Source organism: Curcuma longa, chromosome 1 (genome assembly GCF_044706935.1).
Source record: "Curcuma longa cultivar G26 ecotype Majalengka, Jawa Barat chromosome 1, ITB_CL_G26_1.1, whole genome shotgun sequence".
In the NCBI taxonomy this organism is placed as follows: Eukaryota; Viridiplantae; Streptophyta; class Magnoliopsida; order Zingiberales; family Zingiberaceae; genus Curcuma; species Curcuma longa.
In genome coordinates, this window is record NC_133861.1 from 7,237,141 (window position 1) to 7,253,357 (window position 16,217).

Consider the following 16,217-nt stretch of genomic DNA (forward strand, 5'->3'; position numbering starts at 1 on the left):
TTTTTGATGTTTGAATCCTCGACCCACCAGGACTTTTTGTCCCTCGGTCCACCCGACCTACTAGGACTTCCCACCTAGCCGCAACTAAGACTTTTTTCCCATCGATCCACCCGACTTACTAGGACTTTCCACCTAGTCGCAACTAGAACTTTTTGCCCCTCGGTCCACCCGACTTACTAGGACTTCCCACCTGGTGTCTGATCCTCTTGATTCAGATACGGGAGCACTCACTTCCTTTGTTTAAGGTTCAAACCACATGGTTAGATCTGGATCATGGCTCATCCGGCGGTTAGTCGTACCCACTTCCTTTGTTTAAGGTTCAAACCACATGGTTAGATCTGGATCATGGCTCATCCGGCGGTTAGTCGTACCCACTTCCTTTGTTTAAGGTTCAAACCACATGGTTAGATCTGGATCATGGCTCATCCGGCGGTTAGTCCGGTGAAGAGCGGTCTCGCTCTGATACCACTTGTTAGTACTGATGGAATCAAAATATCTCCACAATGGTATGATATTGTCCACTTTGGGCCTAAGCCCTCATGGTTTTATTTTTGTGCTCTCTCCAAAAGGCCTCATTCCAATGGAGATACTTTCCATCCTTTCAACCCCAAGATCTTTTCTATATGCTTTAGATGTGGGACTATGTTTATACCCTTGCAATCCAACAATAATAAATTAAACATGTCTGTCTATATAGCAATGAATGTCTAGTAGTAATTAAATCTAATGAATGTCTACGGATAGGGAAATGCAATGAATGTTTAGTGGTAGGAAAATTTAAACTTAGGCCCAATGTCAATCCAAAGACGGCTAGCCAACCAAGCCAAAATATGCCATGCCCAATAAGGCCATTAGCCTATCCTAACATTTATATGTGCATTATTAATATATAATTATTCAAATATCTTTTAGTATCTCTATTTATCTCTCTTATTAAATTTTAAATAACAGTTACGATTTTATAACTACTATAACATGAATTCATATTCATGTTTACAATTACATAACCGTATTTGCTATAATATGAACAATATAGCAACTACGATTTTGTAGTTGCTATAACATAAATTTATGTTGTGGTAGTTATAAAATCATAGCTACTATAACGTAAATTCCTATAATTTTTATTCACATTGTAGCAGTTATAATTTTGTAGTTGTTACAATGCGTTCGATTGATTAAGAAATTAGACGGAAAATAATAATATTGTATGACAGTTGAGTAATTACACGGTTGAACAATTGGGTAGGACGATCTATTGAATAAAAGATTAAAATGGAATACCCCTTTGATGATTTGGAAAAAAATAGACGCCTTTTTAATTTTTGCCCTTAAATTTTCATTTTCTCCTATGCTAAATTTCGAACCGATTAGATATATTATAACAACTATGATTTTATAACTACTACAATATAAATTCTCTTATTCATATTGTTGCAGTTACATAACTATAATATTATAGATGTTATAATTGTTATAACAATTATAAAATCATAAAAGTTATAAAGGGAATAATATAAATTCTTAATTTATTATTTGAGAAAAAATAGCACCTTATTAATTTTTACCCTTAAATTATCACTTAAATCCTCTATTTTTTATCATTTATTATTTATCATTTTACAAGTTATATAAGCAAAATCTAATATTAAAAATTATAAAAGGGTAAGTCAAAATGAACTTATCTCAGACTTAAATATATTGTAGTGGTAGCGCTTGATGGACAGCTAAGAGTTGGACACGTGTCAAGTCCAAATTAAATTAAGCTTCATGTGGATGAGGCCGCTTCCTTCCCACATGCAACTTTGACAATTCGAACGCCACGAGGAGAAATTTTCCGACTCGCTTTGATTTTTTTTTTTTTCCTTTTTTTCTTCCCGTTTACTTGCGACGACACGATCGGCGCCTTGTCGTCTATCCCCGGGCGACGACTTGTGAACGCCGAGTCAGTGTTAATGGGCCTGGCGTGGGCCCCGTGATTTGACGATTAGTTATTTGTTGGGGCACTGCTCCGGCCACGTTTATGGGGCGGCGACCGGCGGTGGCCAATCTTAATCTGCCACTACGTGTGTCTTCAAGCGTATTAAATAGTGTCACGGTGGAAAACTGGATGTAATTAATGAATTGCTTAGTGAGCAAGCTAAGCATGACATGTGTAGGTTTTTTTGTTTTGTTTTATGTATAATTAAAGAGAGAGAGAGAGAGAGTTCAAAAGGTATATTGTTTCTCTAATGTTTGCTATCGTCACGCTATTACTATCAAAAAAAAGATTGTTTTTTTAATTTTTATTTTATGACATAGGTTTTCAATTCTTACAACTCCATGAATCCGGGAGTCGACCTATCGACTCGGCCTCGTAAAAGTTTTTCATCGATCTCCAAAGATAAATCCTAGAAGTGCGGTAGTAAGGCATGCATCGGCAATCGATTTCTGTGGTCTTTGCCGTCCTTATAAGACCATCCAACATCGAATCATTCCATGTATAGCAAGTTTTTATCTTGGTTTATGCAATTTTGGTTTGATTTTGACATCAATAGCTAATTGATATTTGTTGTATCTTTGGATATAGGTACAAACTTTGTATCGATTTGAGATATCGAAAGAATTTTCCAATTTGTTTATGTATTTTAAAAAAATTTTAACTTGTTTAATTGGAGATTTTTCGGATTTCTAATGCTGTATAATTCTATATTAGAATGTTTCAGTGCAACTTGTAAACCCAAAGTTTGAAAATTTTAATTCAAATTTTAAAAACTATATATAATATATAATAATTATTTTCATCTATTCATATAAGATCCCTTCAAATCTAAAATCTTGGATCCTTCCTTATCGCTCGTGAAAGCAAATTGGAAAAGTGAAAGCAAATTGGTGGACATTTCCATACATGTGTATGTCCATCCATCTTGGATCGAAGGGTGCTTTTAGTTTTGGTTTGCCTTAACACCTATTAGATTATTGTATTGTTATTATTTTCAAACTTAAATGAATTTGTAAAATTAAAAAAAAAGGAAAAAAAGATTATTGAGATACTAATTTCTTGATATTTTTATGCACTAATGATACTAGTTCCTGTACGTTGAGATCACCGTCCGAACATGTCACCGTCCACTCAACACTAGGGTTGACTTCACGAGGATGAAGGAGACAACTAGCTCTGCGACCCTACAAACACCGAAACAGTAAGAAGAAGGTCAGGGGTGCCCTGGCTCAACCACTCTGATATTCTAATCTACGGGAGATAAGTTGTAGTCCCTATAGAGATTGGAGTAGAGTCAGATCGGCGATAGTGTTACGACAACGACAACAATGGCTGAAGGCTTATAAAACTCGACTTGGTCAATGAGGCTCAGGACAAGGCGGCTGCATGCTTGACAGTATACCAACAAAAGATGTGTCGCACCTACAACAAGCGAGTCATCCTTCGGACTTTCCAAGTTGGGAGCATATGATCCTCTGGATCTGTGGCTCCGATGTAATCAGCAAGTTGAGGAGTCCAAAAGTGACGAGGTAGCTCTTTTTCCAAAATTCACCGTGTGAAGGGCGAGCTGTCGAGTTCACTCCCGTCCCCTAACCAAGGGCCTTTGTCCCTAGTTGGATCCCTGAGAGGAGTTCGCTCGACTGCTGACTCCATGGATGCGCCGTAATAATCTGCTTCTTGTATGAGCCTTATTGGAGGGGCTCGTGGTGCTTCCACATGTAGGTGCGGTCTTCGAGTAGGGATTTGAGGGATTTCAACAGATCTCATCGGTATCCTTGACATATCTCATCGGTGTCCCATCATATTATAATAGTGACAAGTCGTATTAGTCATTATACTGATCATTATGTCACAAATAGGGGAGTAGGTTAGCCATAACATAAATACTTCTGTCCTGCAATGGCGGTACAACCAACTGAGAGAGTGAGACGAAGTTGGCAGAGTGTGAAACGGGATACTGAGAAATAAGGTCTGAAGTCGGGATAAGACCGGGTCGGAACATGGCCGAGTGGAGCCCCAGAGTCGGAGCTCGACAACGGATACAGACTTATATTACTTGATGGGATCAGCTATCCAATCTGAGCGGAGCCTGCTCGTCGGCTTGGTCCTTGAATCCCGATTCGAGCCGCCTTGCACGTTGCATTAAGGTGTCGAAGTTGAATTAGAGCGACTAAGTCTAGTGGATCTAACATAATATTCTTGGATTCAAAACTCTAAGCACGCTGTAGCCCAAAGCCAAGGCTGTCGAAGAGGTTGGGATGTGGGTCCCGACCTGACATAGCTCTCGGTTTGAGGTCATCGAGTCAGGATGTGAGGTCGGTCTTTTTGTCTGCCAAATCCCACTTGGACCAGACCTTAACTGCCCGGGCCAGGTTGGACCGAACCATAACAATACTCTTAGGTTAGATGTTTATTTAATGTGATGTATTAAATGAGATGTTAAATATCAAGTTCGGAGATATTTGGACTTCAAAATGGACATCGAGCTTGAAGATCGAGGATGACAAACATCTAAATCAAGTGAGTAATGAGTTGTGAGGGGTTTTGAACTTAAAATGACCATCGAGTTTATAGAAATGAAGGATGATCGAGGGAAGAATGGAACTTTATAAATACTAACAAATTTTTTTCTTTTCGCCTCCTTCGGATAAATCGATCGAATTAAATGGGCCTTGAATGGTTCAAGCGGGGCAAGTTAGCTAAACTGGCCCATTAAGTTTGGGCATGGGGACCGGGCTTGACGTTCTAGCAGCTTCGATTATGCTGGTTGGATCGGGCACCGGCGGCGACGGAGGAATGGATACCGGCGGTGGCGGAGGAATGGAGGTGTATGTACTCGTGGGCGGAGGCGATCTGCATCCGGGAGATCCGAGCGGAAAGAAGGGGGGTGAAGCTAGGGTTGTTGGAATTATGGAGGGAGTCGTCGAGTCTGGCGCCGGGGGTGTTCTCGTAGACGAGGTAAACGCAGTCGCCGGAGATGGAGGCGGGCGAGGCGGGTTGTGAGAGCGTTGGGATCGGGGCCGAGGGAGCAGCGCCAGGCGGAGGAGTAAGGGAGACGGTTGGAGCGGAAGCTGGCGGAGGAGTTGAACCCAGAGGAGGGAAGCGAGTTGAAGGCGAAGGCGGCGGCGAAGGAGGATCGAGATCTGGAAACGCGGTCTCGGATCGGCGGAGGGACCATGGAGGAGGCTTCAGGCGAGGGTGCCCAAATCGCTCGCAGGGCCATGCGACCGAGGTACGAGGTTTTCCTTTTTAATTTTGTTTTATATTAATTATGCTCATCGTTGATCTCGGTTTAAAATTAATAATTATTATTGTTGGTTAATACGTTTGATAATAAAGAAATAATTAAAAATAATAGGTGAAAATTTTAATTATTTATAAAAAAAATGATAAATCTTAATCAGTCTCATTGACTCAATCTCTGGGGGTGGTCGGTCCGGTCCACGAAAGTTTCCACCGACTACCAGAGTAAATTGGGAAGCGCATACGGTGGCCAATCCAAATACCCAATATCTTTTGATTGCGTTCCCCATTTAGAAGAAAATTCTTGTAAAAAAATTTTAATTATTTATGTTGGCTATAAGATTGATGTAACTAAGGCTTGATTTAAATTAAAATCAGTAGACTCGTGCTCGAGCGCAATATATGCACGTGGAACGTTAGATTGATCCAGATAAAAATTATATTATAGAGGGTGATGAAAGAAGGCATAGTGATACATTCCGTCATAACTCTTCTTTTTCTGCAAAAAGGTGAAATCCGCCACCTTAGCGGTCCCACATGATCGGCCCTATGATCATCTGTGAGGAGGTAAATCGAGAAACTGCAGTTGGTCACGACACAAGAAGATATTGTCTGACTTTATCAGGATACCCTTGTCCTCTTCTGCAACTCTGCTGTATCGTAACCAACTCAGTCGGTCATAATTCTTCACACTGTAGAGTCTAAAGAGAATGTCCACATCTCCACAATGACATGATATTGCCCACTTTGGGCCTAAGTCCTCATGGCTTTGCTCTTGGGCTTTCCCCAAAAGGCCTCATACCAATGGAGATACTTTTCATCCTTTTAAACCCATGATCTTTCCCATGTGTTTTAGATGTGGGACTATGTTTGCACCTTTGCAACCCAACAATCCCCCCTCAAACAAAGGACCACAGACCTCCCCTTAAATGGAAAGCCTCCGTTTGATGTCTGAATCTTCGACCCACCAAGACTTCCTGCCCCTCGGTCCACCCTGACCTACTAGGACTTCCTGCCCAGTCGGAACCAGGACTTCATGCCCCTCGATCTACCCGACCTACTAGGACTTCCTGCCCAGCCACAACCAGGACTTCATGCCCCTCGGTCTACCCGACCTACTAGGACTTCCTGCCCGGTGTCTGGTCCTCTTGATTCAAACACGGGAGCCCCTACTTTATTTTTTAAGGTTCAACCCACATGGTTAGATTCGGATCATGGCTCATCCGACGATTAGTCTGGTGAAGAGCGGCCTCGCTCTGATACCACTTGTTGGGTCCAAAAGAATGCATGTGGACATTCTCTTTAGACCCTACACACACTTTGTAAGAGGGTTTCCTCTATGAAGTCCCAATCGAGACGATCATAGGTGTTCAAATTGTTATGTAACTCGGTGAAGTCGTGAAAATATCCTCTTATATGGGGGCTAATTTTGATTTCCTGATTTACTCCTTCCCCAGAAAGGGGAGAGAGCCGAGAGGCAATCATGGTTGGGAGATTGCTAGGCTCACCTTTTATAGAATTATTAAGCATCGTATGAAATTAGATTTATACGGAGAAATAAACTTTTGAAATTAGATTTAATGTCGATCACAATAACTTTTGAAAATAGCTTTGTATATGACTAATCGACTTTGTACGTGTTTGATCTAGATTGAGGTGATTACTTTGTGCGTTGTAGAATTTTATAGAATCGGGAAGAAGTCTACAAGAGTATTCTTCGTAATTTCTCGTTTCAAACGTCCTCGGGATTCAATGGTGATGTCCCGTGAGAGAAGTCTTGTACTCGTGTATTAGAGAGAGAAGAGGTAGAGTTTTGCGCTATTTCTTTTTAAGAGAGAAAACTTTCTTCGTTGGCATGCGCATTGGTGGAAAAGGAGACCTCACTGCCTTTTATAGAAAAACAAGTAGCTGCTATTTGTTTCCAAATTGGTGTCCAACGGTTGTTTCTTTCCAAAGGTTGCTTTAATGCCTGCTGTGGACAAACAACCGCCCACAGTTAACATCTCCCACTTGCCCATAGAGGACACAATAAAATGTCAATTGCTTACTAAGAGTAATTCATCTCTCGATATTTGCTTCTCAGTCTATCATACGGCGAATGGAATGAGCGACCTTACGAGAGTCGACACAATAAATGAGTAGTGGTCTATTAAGTTATCATCAAAATTAACAGATTACAATACTCTAAAGGAATTTCATGGTACCTTAGATATCTTCAATATTCACCAATTTTGATATCCCGGATCTCTTAAAATTAGCAACGTTAAAACTCGAACATTTTATACTCACGACTTTATCATCACTAAGTCGACGGGATGGTATGATGACATCCAAGGCAGCCAATGTCAAACTGAGTTTGTAGCCACATGGGCAACTAAACCGTCATGTATCATGTGTGGGATGTAAACTATGTTCAAATTTATTTCATAAAATAATTGAGTTAAATTCAAAGTTGGCTTAAGGCATATAGGTAACCAAGACTTGCTTATGTCTTAATTTTTATTGGGGGTTCATTTTTTTAATATTTTAATTACTTTTTTAAAATTATTATTATTAATTATATTTCATTTTTTTTAACATTTAATTAATTTTTTATTTTTCATATTGGTGTTTCAAAAAAAAAAGTATACTTTTGTAGTCGTCCATGATCTTGTATATTTCTTCTCTTTTGTTAGTATTCTAATGCTTTTTTTTCTCTCTCTCTCTCATCAGTGATTTTGTACCTTTCATTTTTTTTTTGTTAATGATAATTTCGAAGGATATCGTTCTCCCCTCTCATCAATAAGAACAAGAAGAAATAAAGTAAGAGTTTCTTATCCATTAGACTTAAAAGTAAAATGATAATCTTTTAAAACATCAAATTAACAAAATTTAATATTGAGATTATTTTTTAATGTTTGAAAATAATCTTTTATATTATATATATATATATATATATTTAAAATTTAATTGATTATTTGTTGCTCATTTTAATTAATTGAAATAAAAATTAATATTTATTTAGTCTTTATTTTGATAAAATTTTATGAACCTATATTTTCATTTTTATTATTTAAATATAAAATGTCAGTTAAACATATAATTCTAAAGGTACAAAATATATGAAAAACAGAAAAATATAATACTACTGACAACAAGCCTCTTCTATTATAGTTTCAATAGAATAGAAATTTTTTTTTAAAATTAAAATTAATGAAAATTTATTTACATTCAACAATTTATCAAAAAATAACAATTTAATAATTTTATCAATTTAAAAAACTTATTATAAATTTGAATATAAAATTTTAATCGATAACTTTGCTTTTTAAAAAAATCAGAAACCAAATTTTATATAAATATTTATTATTTATTTATTTATATTTTTAAATTATATAAAAATTATTTTAAATCTGTCAATGTTGATTCTAAGTCTGGATGAAAAATGATAAGAGTGGATATTTAATTTTTTTTCCGCCTACTATTCTAAAGTTAATCAAGACGATCCTAGCTAGTCAAATTGTGTCTAAAATAAATTAAATCATTAAAATGATTGTTCAAGTTTAATTATTTTTTTTTTAATAAATTTGAATTTGGATCGTTTAGATAGATGTTATCAAATTCTCATTTTAAATTTATTTAACTATTTAAAAATTTTATATTTTAAATTTATTGAATTGATTATTAAGTTTCATAATATAAATTTATTTGTTACTTTTGATTTTTTTAAATTTATTTATCATGTTAATAAAAATTTTATTGATGAATATTATTTACGAATATTAACAAATTGAATAGGTATGTATAATTTATTTATTTAATTTAATGAATTATTTAAATTTATTTATTTAATTAATTTCATATACATTAAATGAATATAAATAAATTTTTATCAAATCCAACGTCAAATTTATTCATAAACGTTCAATTCATTTACAATCATAATAAATTTAGGATCGTCTAATGAGTCATGAACAAATGCAGTGATCCACTATATTCTTCGGTAAGTAAATTTTGGAACCCGATGCATAATTTTGTTGTTTGGAAAAGGTCTATTTGGATGATCCCTTGCACCGACAAAGTCTAACAACGTAGGTGAACGATCACAAGGAAATTAATCCATGCATCTTGTTCTTGTGGGCGGACGTAATGTTTGAAAACGGGGAGCACAGACATTTGACTTTTCAAATTGTTGTCGGAGTCAACTACCTTCAAAAGTCAACGTGCAGCCACCAACTCAGTAATTACGCCGGCCACCGACTTGAGGTATCATCTTTAAGCTCCGTGATAATCTAGGATGGATTGCTTGAGTAAGAGCCCGACGAGTTAGATGCATGAGCTTTAGTACAAGGCACCAAATCGGATAGTAGTCGGGAATCGAATACAGAGTCTTATGATGCTCAAGAATTGAGGACGAAGTCTTATAGTGCTCGAGAATCAGATGCGGAGTCTTATGATGTTCAAAAATCAAGTTTGGAATCAATTGATGCTCAAGAAGTGATGTTGGAGTTAGAGTGCACTCGAAGGCTAATGGTGGGTTGCCTAGGGGACGAGATCGTGAAAAAATGTTTTAATAATGGAATTACAATTTAAAAAAAATGATAATCCCAATTAGTCGCATTGACTCAATCCTTGGGGTGATCGGTCCGGTCCCACGGAAGTTTCCCACCGGCCAGCAGAGTAAATCGTGAAGTGTACGCAGTGGTTAACCCAAACGTCCAGCATCCTTTGATTGCGATCTTCATTTGGAGAAAAATTTCTACAAATATATCGTAGTTGGAGATCAAACCATGAGTGTCTGGATGACAATTTGGATGTCCTACTGCAGCACTATAGCCCCGAGTACAACTACAATTTAAGAGTAAATTACTGGCGCACCTGAAAATGCGTTTCTAATTTTGACATTTAAATTTTAATTAAGACACGTTTACCATGTAAATAGTAAATTAATTTATTATTTATGTATAAAGTCAACTATGAAATATCTCTCCCTGTGGTAGCGGATCTTGACTAATTCAACCTAGAAGAGTTGACTCTTGACCCTCATCAAATATTCGACTAATTGTGGCTTCTAGATCGTGCATCGTTTTGACATTTTTCCCGTCAAATTTTTTGGTAAACGAATTGATTTAAAAATAATTATTTTCGTTCAAACTATTCAATTTGCCATTTTTTTAATAAAATAAAAAAAAGATATTTTTGACCCAGCACTTAGTTAGACCTAAGCCAAACCGGCCCGGCACGAATTGGGTCAAGCCGGTGACTTGACCCGTGTGTTTGTTTACAGGCGGACCGGGCCCATGGTTCTGTACTTTCCTTAAGTCTTCTGAGGCCGACCAACGTTGTTACTCGATGCCCTCATTGATTGGTCCTTTGGGGGACCACCAGGTGGGAATGCATATTCCTGAACCATGTTCCAGTAATAATCTGAATGATATAAAGTAAAATATAATATTATTAATATTATTTAAGCCAGCGCGGGAAGATAATAATTTCGGGTGAATTGACAGTTCTACCCTTCCCTTTCTAGTCCTTGATTCTAGAACTTGTTTTAAAAAACATCATTTTGATAAATTAAAAAAACAAAAACTGAACGATGTAAAATTAATTTTAAAATTCGAAATAATAAAATTAATAAAAGAAATTGGGGGAGGGGGGGGGGGTAAAATTGTAATTTCAGTATGGCTTACGATTGATTTAGAACTCTTCAAATTGCGCCGTTAGAAAGCGGCGGGTTGGTCGCCTGCACCGCTTCTTCTTCCTCAACCAAATCCCGAGAAAGCGGAGGCCGCGGAACGCGGCGTGGAACGGGTCGCGCGGTGACAGAGGCGACCGAGATGTGCGCTCTCCCAGCGATCGATGCGTGGAGGCCGTGACAGAGCGCGACGACAAGGTCATGCCGCCTGTTGGGGCCAAGCATTGTAGCCCATGGCGGACGCTCCCTACCCCTTCCTCGCGCTGGCCCCAACCCTAGACCATCGCATTGCCCTTCCCCCTTCCTTCTTTATTCTTTTAGATTTGTTTTGATTTGGATCGGTTCTTTGGTTTGCGGCCATGGCGGAGGCCCCCAAGTTGCTCTACATTGTCGTGGTCGACGATGTCGGAGAAGAGAAGGAAGGGGGCGATGGCGAGAGGCAAAGGCAGAGCTTGTCCTTCCGGTACACGCGGCCGGTGCTGCAGAGCACGCTGCAGCTCATGGGTTGCAAGGCTCGTCATGCTTTCAAGGTTCGATGTCTCTAATGGATCCTTCGTTCGCGTTTGTGTTGTTTTCATCGCTTTTACTGTTCATATCTCTTAGATCACGTCGCTTGTGAAAAAGCGCAGAATTTTATGTACATTATAATGCGAAATTAAAATAAAAAATAAAAGCCTCTTCTTTTACATGCATTCTTCTTCTTCTTTTGATGTTTTGTTTTATACAATTTTCCTAGATTTATTTTGTAATTTTTCTTTTTTATGTAGATTAGCAGAAGGGTGTTTGAAGTGATGAAAGATGAGTACTCGAGCTGCAGTTTGCCTCCTGATGATCCAAGTCCAGATGTCTCGAATGTTTCATCCCCAGAAGAATACATGCATAGCACAAATGCCTCCCTTGATGAGGCAGAGATGACTAACCATTTGACACAAGACAAAGTTGATTTGAGTAGTCGAATGCCGTTCGAGTTGTACAAAAGACTAACAACTGTGGTTGTACCACGGAAATGCTTCTTACAAATTGTTTGTGATGCCCTTGCCATGTACAAATATGTTGCTCCCAATCAAATGTCTGACTTGCGCCTTGCTTGCAGGTATGCAATATCTTCCTACCAGTTAAGTTGTTCTAGAGGAGACCCTTGTGGCACTGCTAACTAATTTTGATTAGTTAGGATTGGTCAGGAATGCTAACTATAATGATGTTTTTTTATAAAGGTAGTTTGGTGAAATGAGAAATTCTTTCAAAGACATTGTTGCTCTTTATTCATAGGCTCTCTAACAAGCATAAATTCTTCATCCTCAAGATTGGCAGACTTGAGTTCCATTCATCACAGGATAATTTGTCCGATAATATGCCCAAGTCTGTGATTTTTACTGACTGAACTACTTATATCAAGTTTAAAACTGAATTTGGACTTTATGTTTTGCTTTAATTCACACTTATAGGTTGAATAACTTCGTATGATTCTCAATCACATGCTGTGTTCCGACTGCCATGATGGTTGACATTTTCAATGAGTAGAAAAATTTTCAGAGATCTCATGTCTCTCCTTGCTATGCTTATTTTTATATCAAGTTTGAAACTGAATTTGGACTTTATGTTTCACTTTAATTCACACCTATAGGTTGAATAACTTCCTATGCTTCTCAATCACATGCCATGTTCAGACTGCCATGATGGTTGACATTGTTCAATGAGTAGAAAATTTCTCATGTCTCTCCTAGTTATGCTTAATCTTCCAGCATACACTATGCTGTTACAGATCATCATGTTAATCAGGTTGATGAATCTGGGATAACCTTCGAAGATACTTAACATAGTGTTCTTGTTTATCAGGTTGATGAATATGCAGGTGGTCTAGTTTCTTCAGAATCTCTACTCACAGCTCTCTTCATTATGTCTTCTTTGTCTTACCATGGTTAATATGACCACATGCATCATACCATACGCTTGGCTTCATTCAAATTCTCCACCTCAACATAACCTCTAGATTCTGAGTCATGGTGGAATATGGCCTATGGTCCATTGAAAGATTGCAATAAATATGTCTCAGTTGTTTTTCTTTGATTTTGATGTGTTACATCTGTCTGTTAAAGAATCTGCTCATATTTTCTTTCATTAAATAATATAGTTGCTTTATTTCTCTCCTTTTCTTTGCCTATCTTATGATCTCTATTTTTCTACACTTTTCTTTGAAGGATTCGAGAAAAGAAAGAATCTGTGACGGTTCTATTGTGCGGTGCTAGTGGTTGTGGCAAGTCTACCTTATCATCCTTGCTGGTACTTTACGGACATTTCTTCAGTAAAAATTGTCTGATTTCCACTCTTTTCTTTTCCATGTTTTTAGTAGTTGATGTTTTTTACTGCTTTAAGGATATACAAATGAATTGTGATATGAATATGGTTATTGTTTGTCATTGTTGAATCATCCTCCTTGTCATCAGTATCATAAAGTTATATTTTTCTTCCAATCATAACATCTAACATTTCTAGTCTTTTTCTTCAGTGTAAACATGGATTAACTTCTTTACCTGCATTATTTACATCAAATTTAGGTGCTGATGTGATCAAGCCCTTTTAGGTGACTTTATAGCTCAACCTTGAAGCTATTTCATCTGGGGTTAGAACTGAAATTAGCAGGTGTACTTAATCATTGCTGAATGAGCTTAGTAAAGATAGGAAAGAAAATAGAAGATCAAGACAAACAAATTAAGTAAAATATTTAATAGAATTGTTACATAAATTTGACTTGATGCACTATATTCACTTGGGCAATCTTTACTGCATGTTTTTGTTTTTTTTGGTCAGAACTAAGATGCTCAATGGCCATTAATCCTGCACGAACAAATATGGTGGTCTATATTATGTATAGTTGGCCCCTCTTCTAAGAGCTTGAGCTTTTGAGATAAGTGGTTAACTGATCAATGTTAACTTTAACATCATGTTAGAGTTCGAATAAGATGTGCAAAGGTTAAATAGTGTGTGTCAAAAGAAGTGCTTATACCTCTTGAGTCATGATGTGTGAGGAAGTGTGCCAAATCTATGTCCATTTGTGCCACATGAACAAGTTGATGTGTCATTATGAGAGCTTGTTCTTTTAAAATGAGTGGTTAACCAATTAACTTTTGGTTTTAGTGGATCGTATCTGATAATTCTATGGCTAATGTAGCTTGATGCTTTTGAAGAAGATTCTATTCTAAGCATGGTAACACAAGCATTTGGAAGTATGGACCAATTCTATCTATTTAGATAATTCAATTGTATTTTCATGTACTTTTAGCTGATAAATGTTTGGTGTTCTTTGAAACGATGTGACCGTATTACGAGCACGAGGTCGCGAAACTAACTCAATTTGACAAGGATTTTCTTCTGCATAACTTTTAACAGGGAGGGAGACTGGGCTTGACGACTGTTGTTTCTACTGACTCAATTCGGCATATGATGAGGGGCTTCACAGATGAAAAACAGAATGCTCTCCTTTGGGCTTCAACGTATGATGCTGGTGAATGCCTAGATTCAGTAGCAGTTGCAGAAGCAAAAGCTAAACGAAAAGCAAAGAAACTTGCCGTTTCGCGAACACAGTCCAAGGAAGAAGCAACTAATGGAGTTCTTCATGAGAAACATGATCCTGTTATCGGAACTGATTTCATTAGCAAAAAGCAAATGGCAATCGAAGGCTATAAAGCACAAAGTGAGATGGTCATAGACAGCCTCGACCGTTTAATCACCGCATGGGAAGAACGCAAGCAATCTGTCGTCGTCGAGGGTGTCCACTTGAGCCTCAACTTTGTGGTAGGCATTTTGCAACTTACTTGCATCTCCTTTAGAATTTGCTTCAAGATCATTTCGACTCGATTTCAATTGCTTAAATATGTTAGCTCAAATTTGGCACATTGGAAGTTTTCTAAATGTTTTGTTTTGTTTTGCTTTGCCATTCAACAGATGGGGCTCATGAAGAAGCACCCTTCGATAGTACCATTCATGATTTACATAGTGAATGAAGGCAAACATATGGAAAGATTTGCTGTCCGTGCTAAATACATGACACTGGATCCAGCAAAGAACAAGTATATAAAGTACATCCAAAACATTAGAGCAATTCAAGATTATCTCTCCAAAAGAGCTGATAAACATCTGGTTCCAAAGGTAAATAATACAAACGTCGATCGGAGTGTTGCAGCCATTCATGCCGCTGTCTTTGACTGCCTTCGTCGGCGAGACGCCGGGGAGCAGCTCTACGACCCTACTAAAAATACAGTGGCTCTGATCCATGAAGTATACAGAAAGCAGTGTGTTGCTAATTCTCTTACTTCCAAAGGAATGTTTCAGTTGATCCAGAGGAAGGGCTCCTCGAGGAATCTAATGGCGCTTCTTAACACCGATGGATCGGTCGCCAAAGCTTGGCCTGTTGCGTCAGTCGATCCTAGTGGTGTGTCGTCCTTCGAGAATGGAAGTGGAAGCCCCATGTATGGCCCTTTGCAGATTGGGAAAGCTGAGCCAGTGAACCTTCAGTTTGGGAATTTCGGAATCAGTGCATGGCACAAAGATGCATGTGGTACGAGTCAAGCAGGAAGCATCCATGACTCCAAGGACGATGGCAGTGATAGTCGATACTTCTCTTCTTGTTGCAGCTCTCCAAAGGCATTAGATGGACATGCCAAAGAGGTATATGCCTCTCTTTGCACATAATTTTTCCATGTTTAAGGTGTTGTCATATCTGAAAATTTCTCAATTCCCTCGATTTCTATCTTTTTCCAGCTTCAGGAGGACTTTTTTGTCGCTGGCAGTGAAGAAGAAGAGGAGGAAGAAGAAGCTGACTACCCTCCTGAAGGGTTCAGTGATGAGGATCTCAGTGACAGAGACCACCGCAGTGAGATGGAAGATGAAGTAAGATCTAAGATTTTACTGCTAGGAAAAACTACAACGTTTTCTTTTCCTAAAATGATGATGATGATCAGTACTTTACCTCGATGTCTATTTCAGTTTCAAGGCTCTGTCGATGAGAATTCCAGGTCGGATGACGAGTACGATGACTTGGCCATGGAAGACGGCATGGTCGATGAGCCAACCGACGAGAAGAACGTAGCAAGCAACAAGGCGGCGCCCGACGTAACGGTGGCAGCGGATAAGTACCAGTGCAATCTTGAGCACTTCCTGGGCGAGCAACTCGCCGGGCCATCTTGTTCTTACACCATGCTACCGGAGAGAAACGAGGATGGCGGCGGTGGCGGTGACGGCATGACAACAAGGAGACGGTCCTTGAGTGATCCCTTCCAACTACCAAACAGGGCGCGAAGCATCCCGCTGAAGATTTTGTAG

The 16,217-nt window shown here is 38.4% G+C and overlaps 1 protein-coding gene across 1 annotated transcript; it reads left to right on the forward strand.

The window, feature by feature from the left end:
- Nucleotides 1-11,257: 11,257 nt before the first annotated feature.
- Nucleotides 11,258-16,217, forward strand: LOC141832805 (P-loop NTPase domain-containing protein LPA1 homolog 1-like). Its single transcript, XM_074720186.1, has 7 exons — nucleotides 11,258-11,428; nucleotides 11,666-11,991; nucleotides 13,097-13,178; nucleotides 14,286-14,690; nucleotides 14,841-15,563; nucleotides 15,657-15,785; nucleotides 15,882-16,217. The coding sequence occupies exons 1-7, from the start codon at nucleotides 11,258-11,260 to the stop codon at nucleotides 16,215-16,217; spliced, it is 2,172 nt and encodes a 723-aa protein (XP_074576287.1).

Bases quoted from the DNA above. Each gene is read 5' to 3' on its own strand.
- LOC141832805 (XM_074720186.1), top strand. From the start codon at position 11,258: ATGGCGGAGGCCCCCAAGTTGCTCTACATTGTCGTGGTCGACGATGTC. The intron at 15,564-15,656 runs GTATATGCCTCT...ATCTTTTTCCAG, and splicing joins TAGATGGACATGCCAAAGAG to CTTCAGGAGGACTTTTTTGT. The intron at 15,786-15,881 runs GTAAGATCTAAG...TGTCTATTTCAG, and splicing joins GCAGTGAGATGGAAGATGAA to TTTCAAGGCTCTGTCGATGA.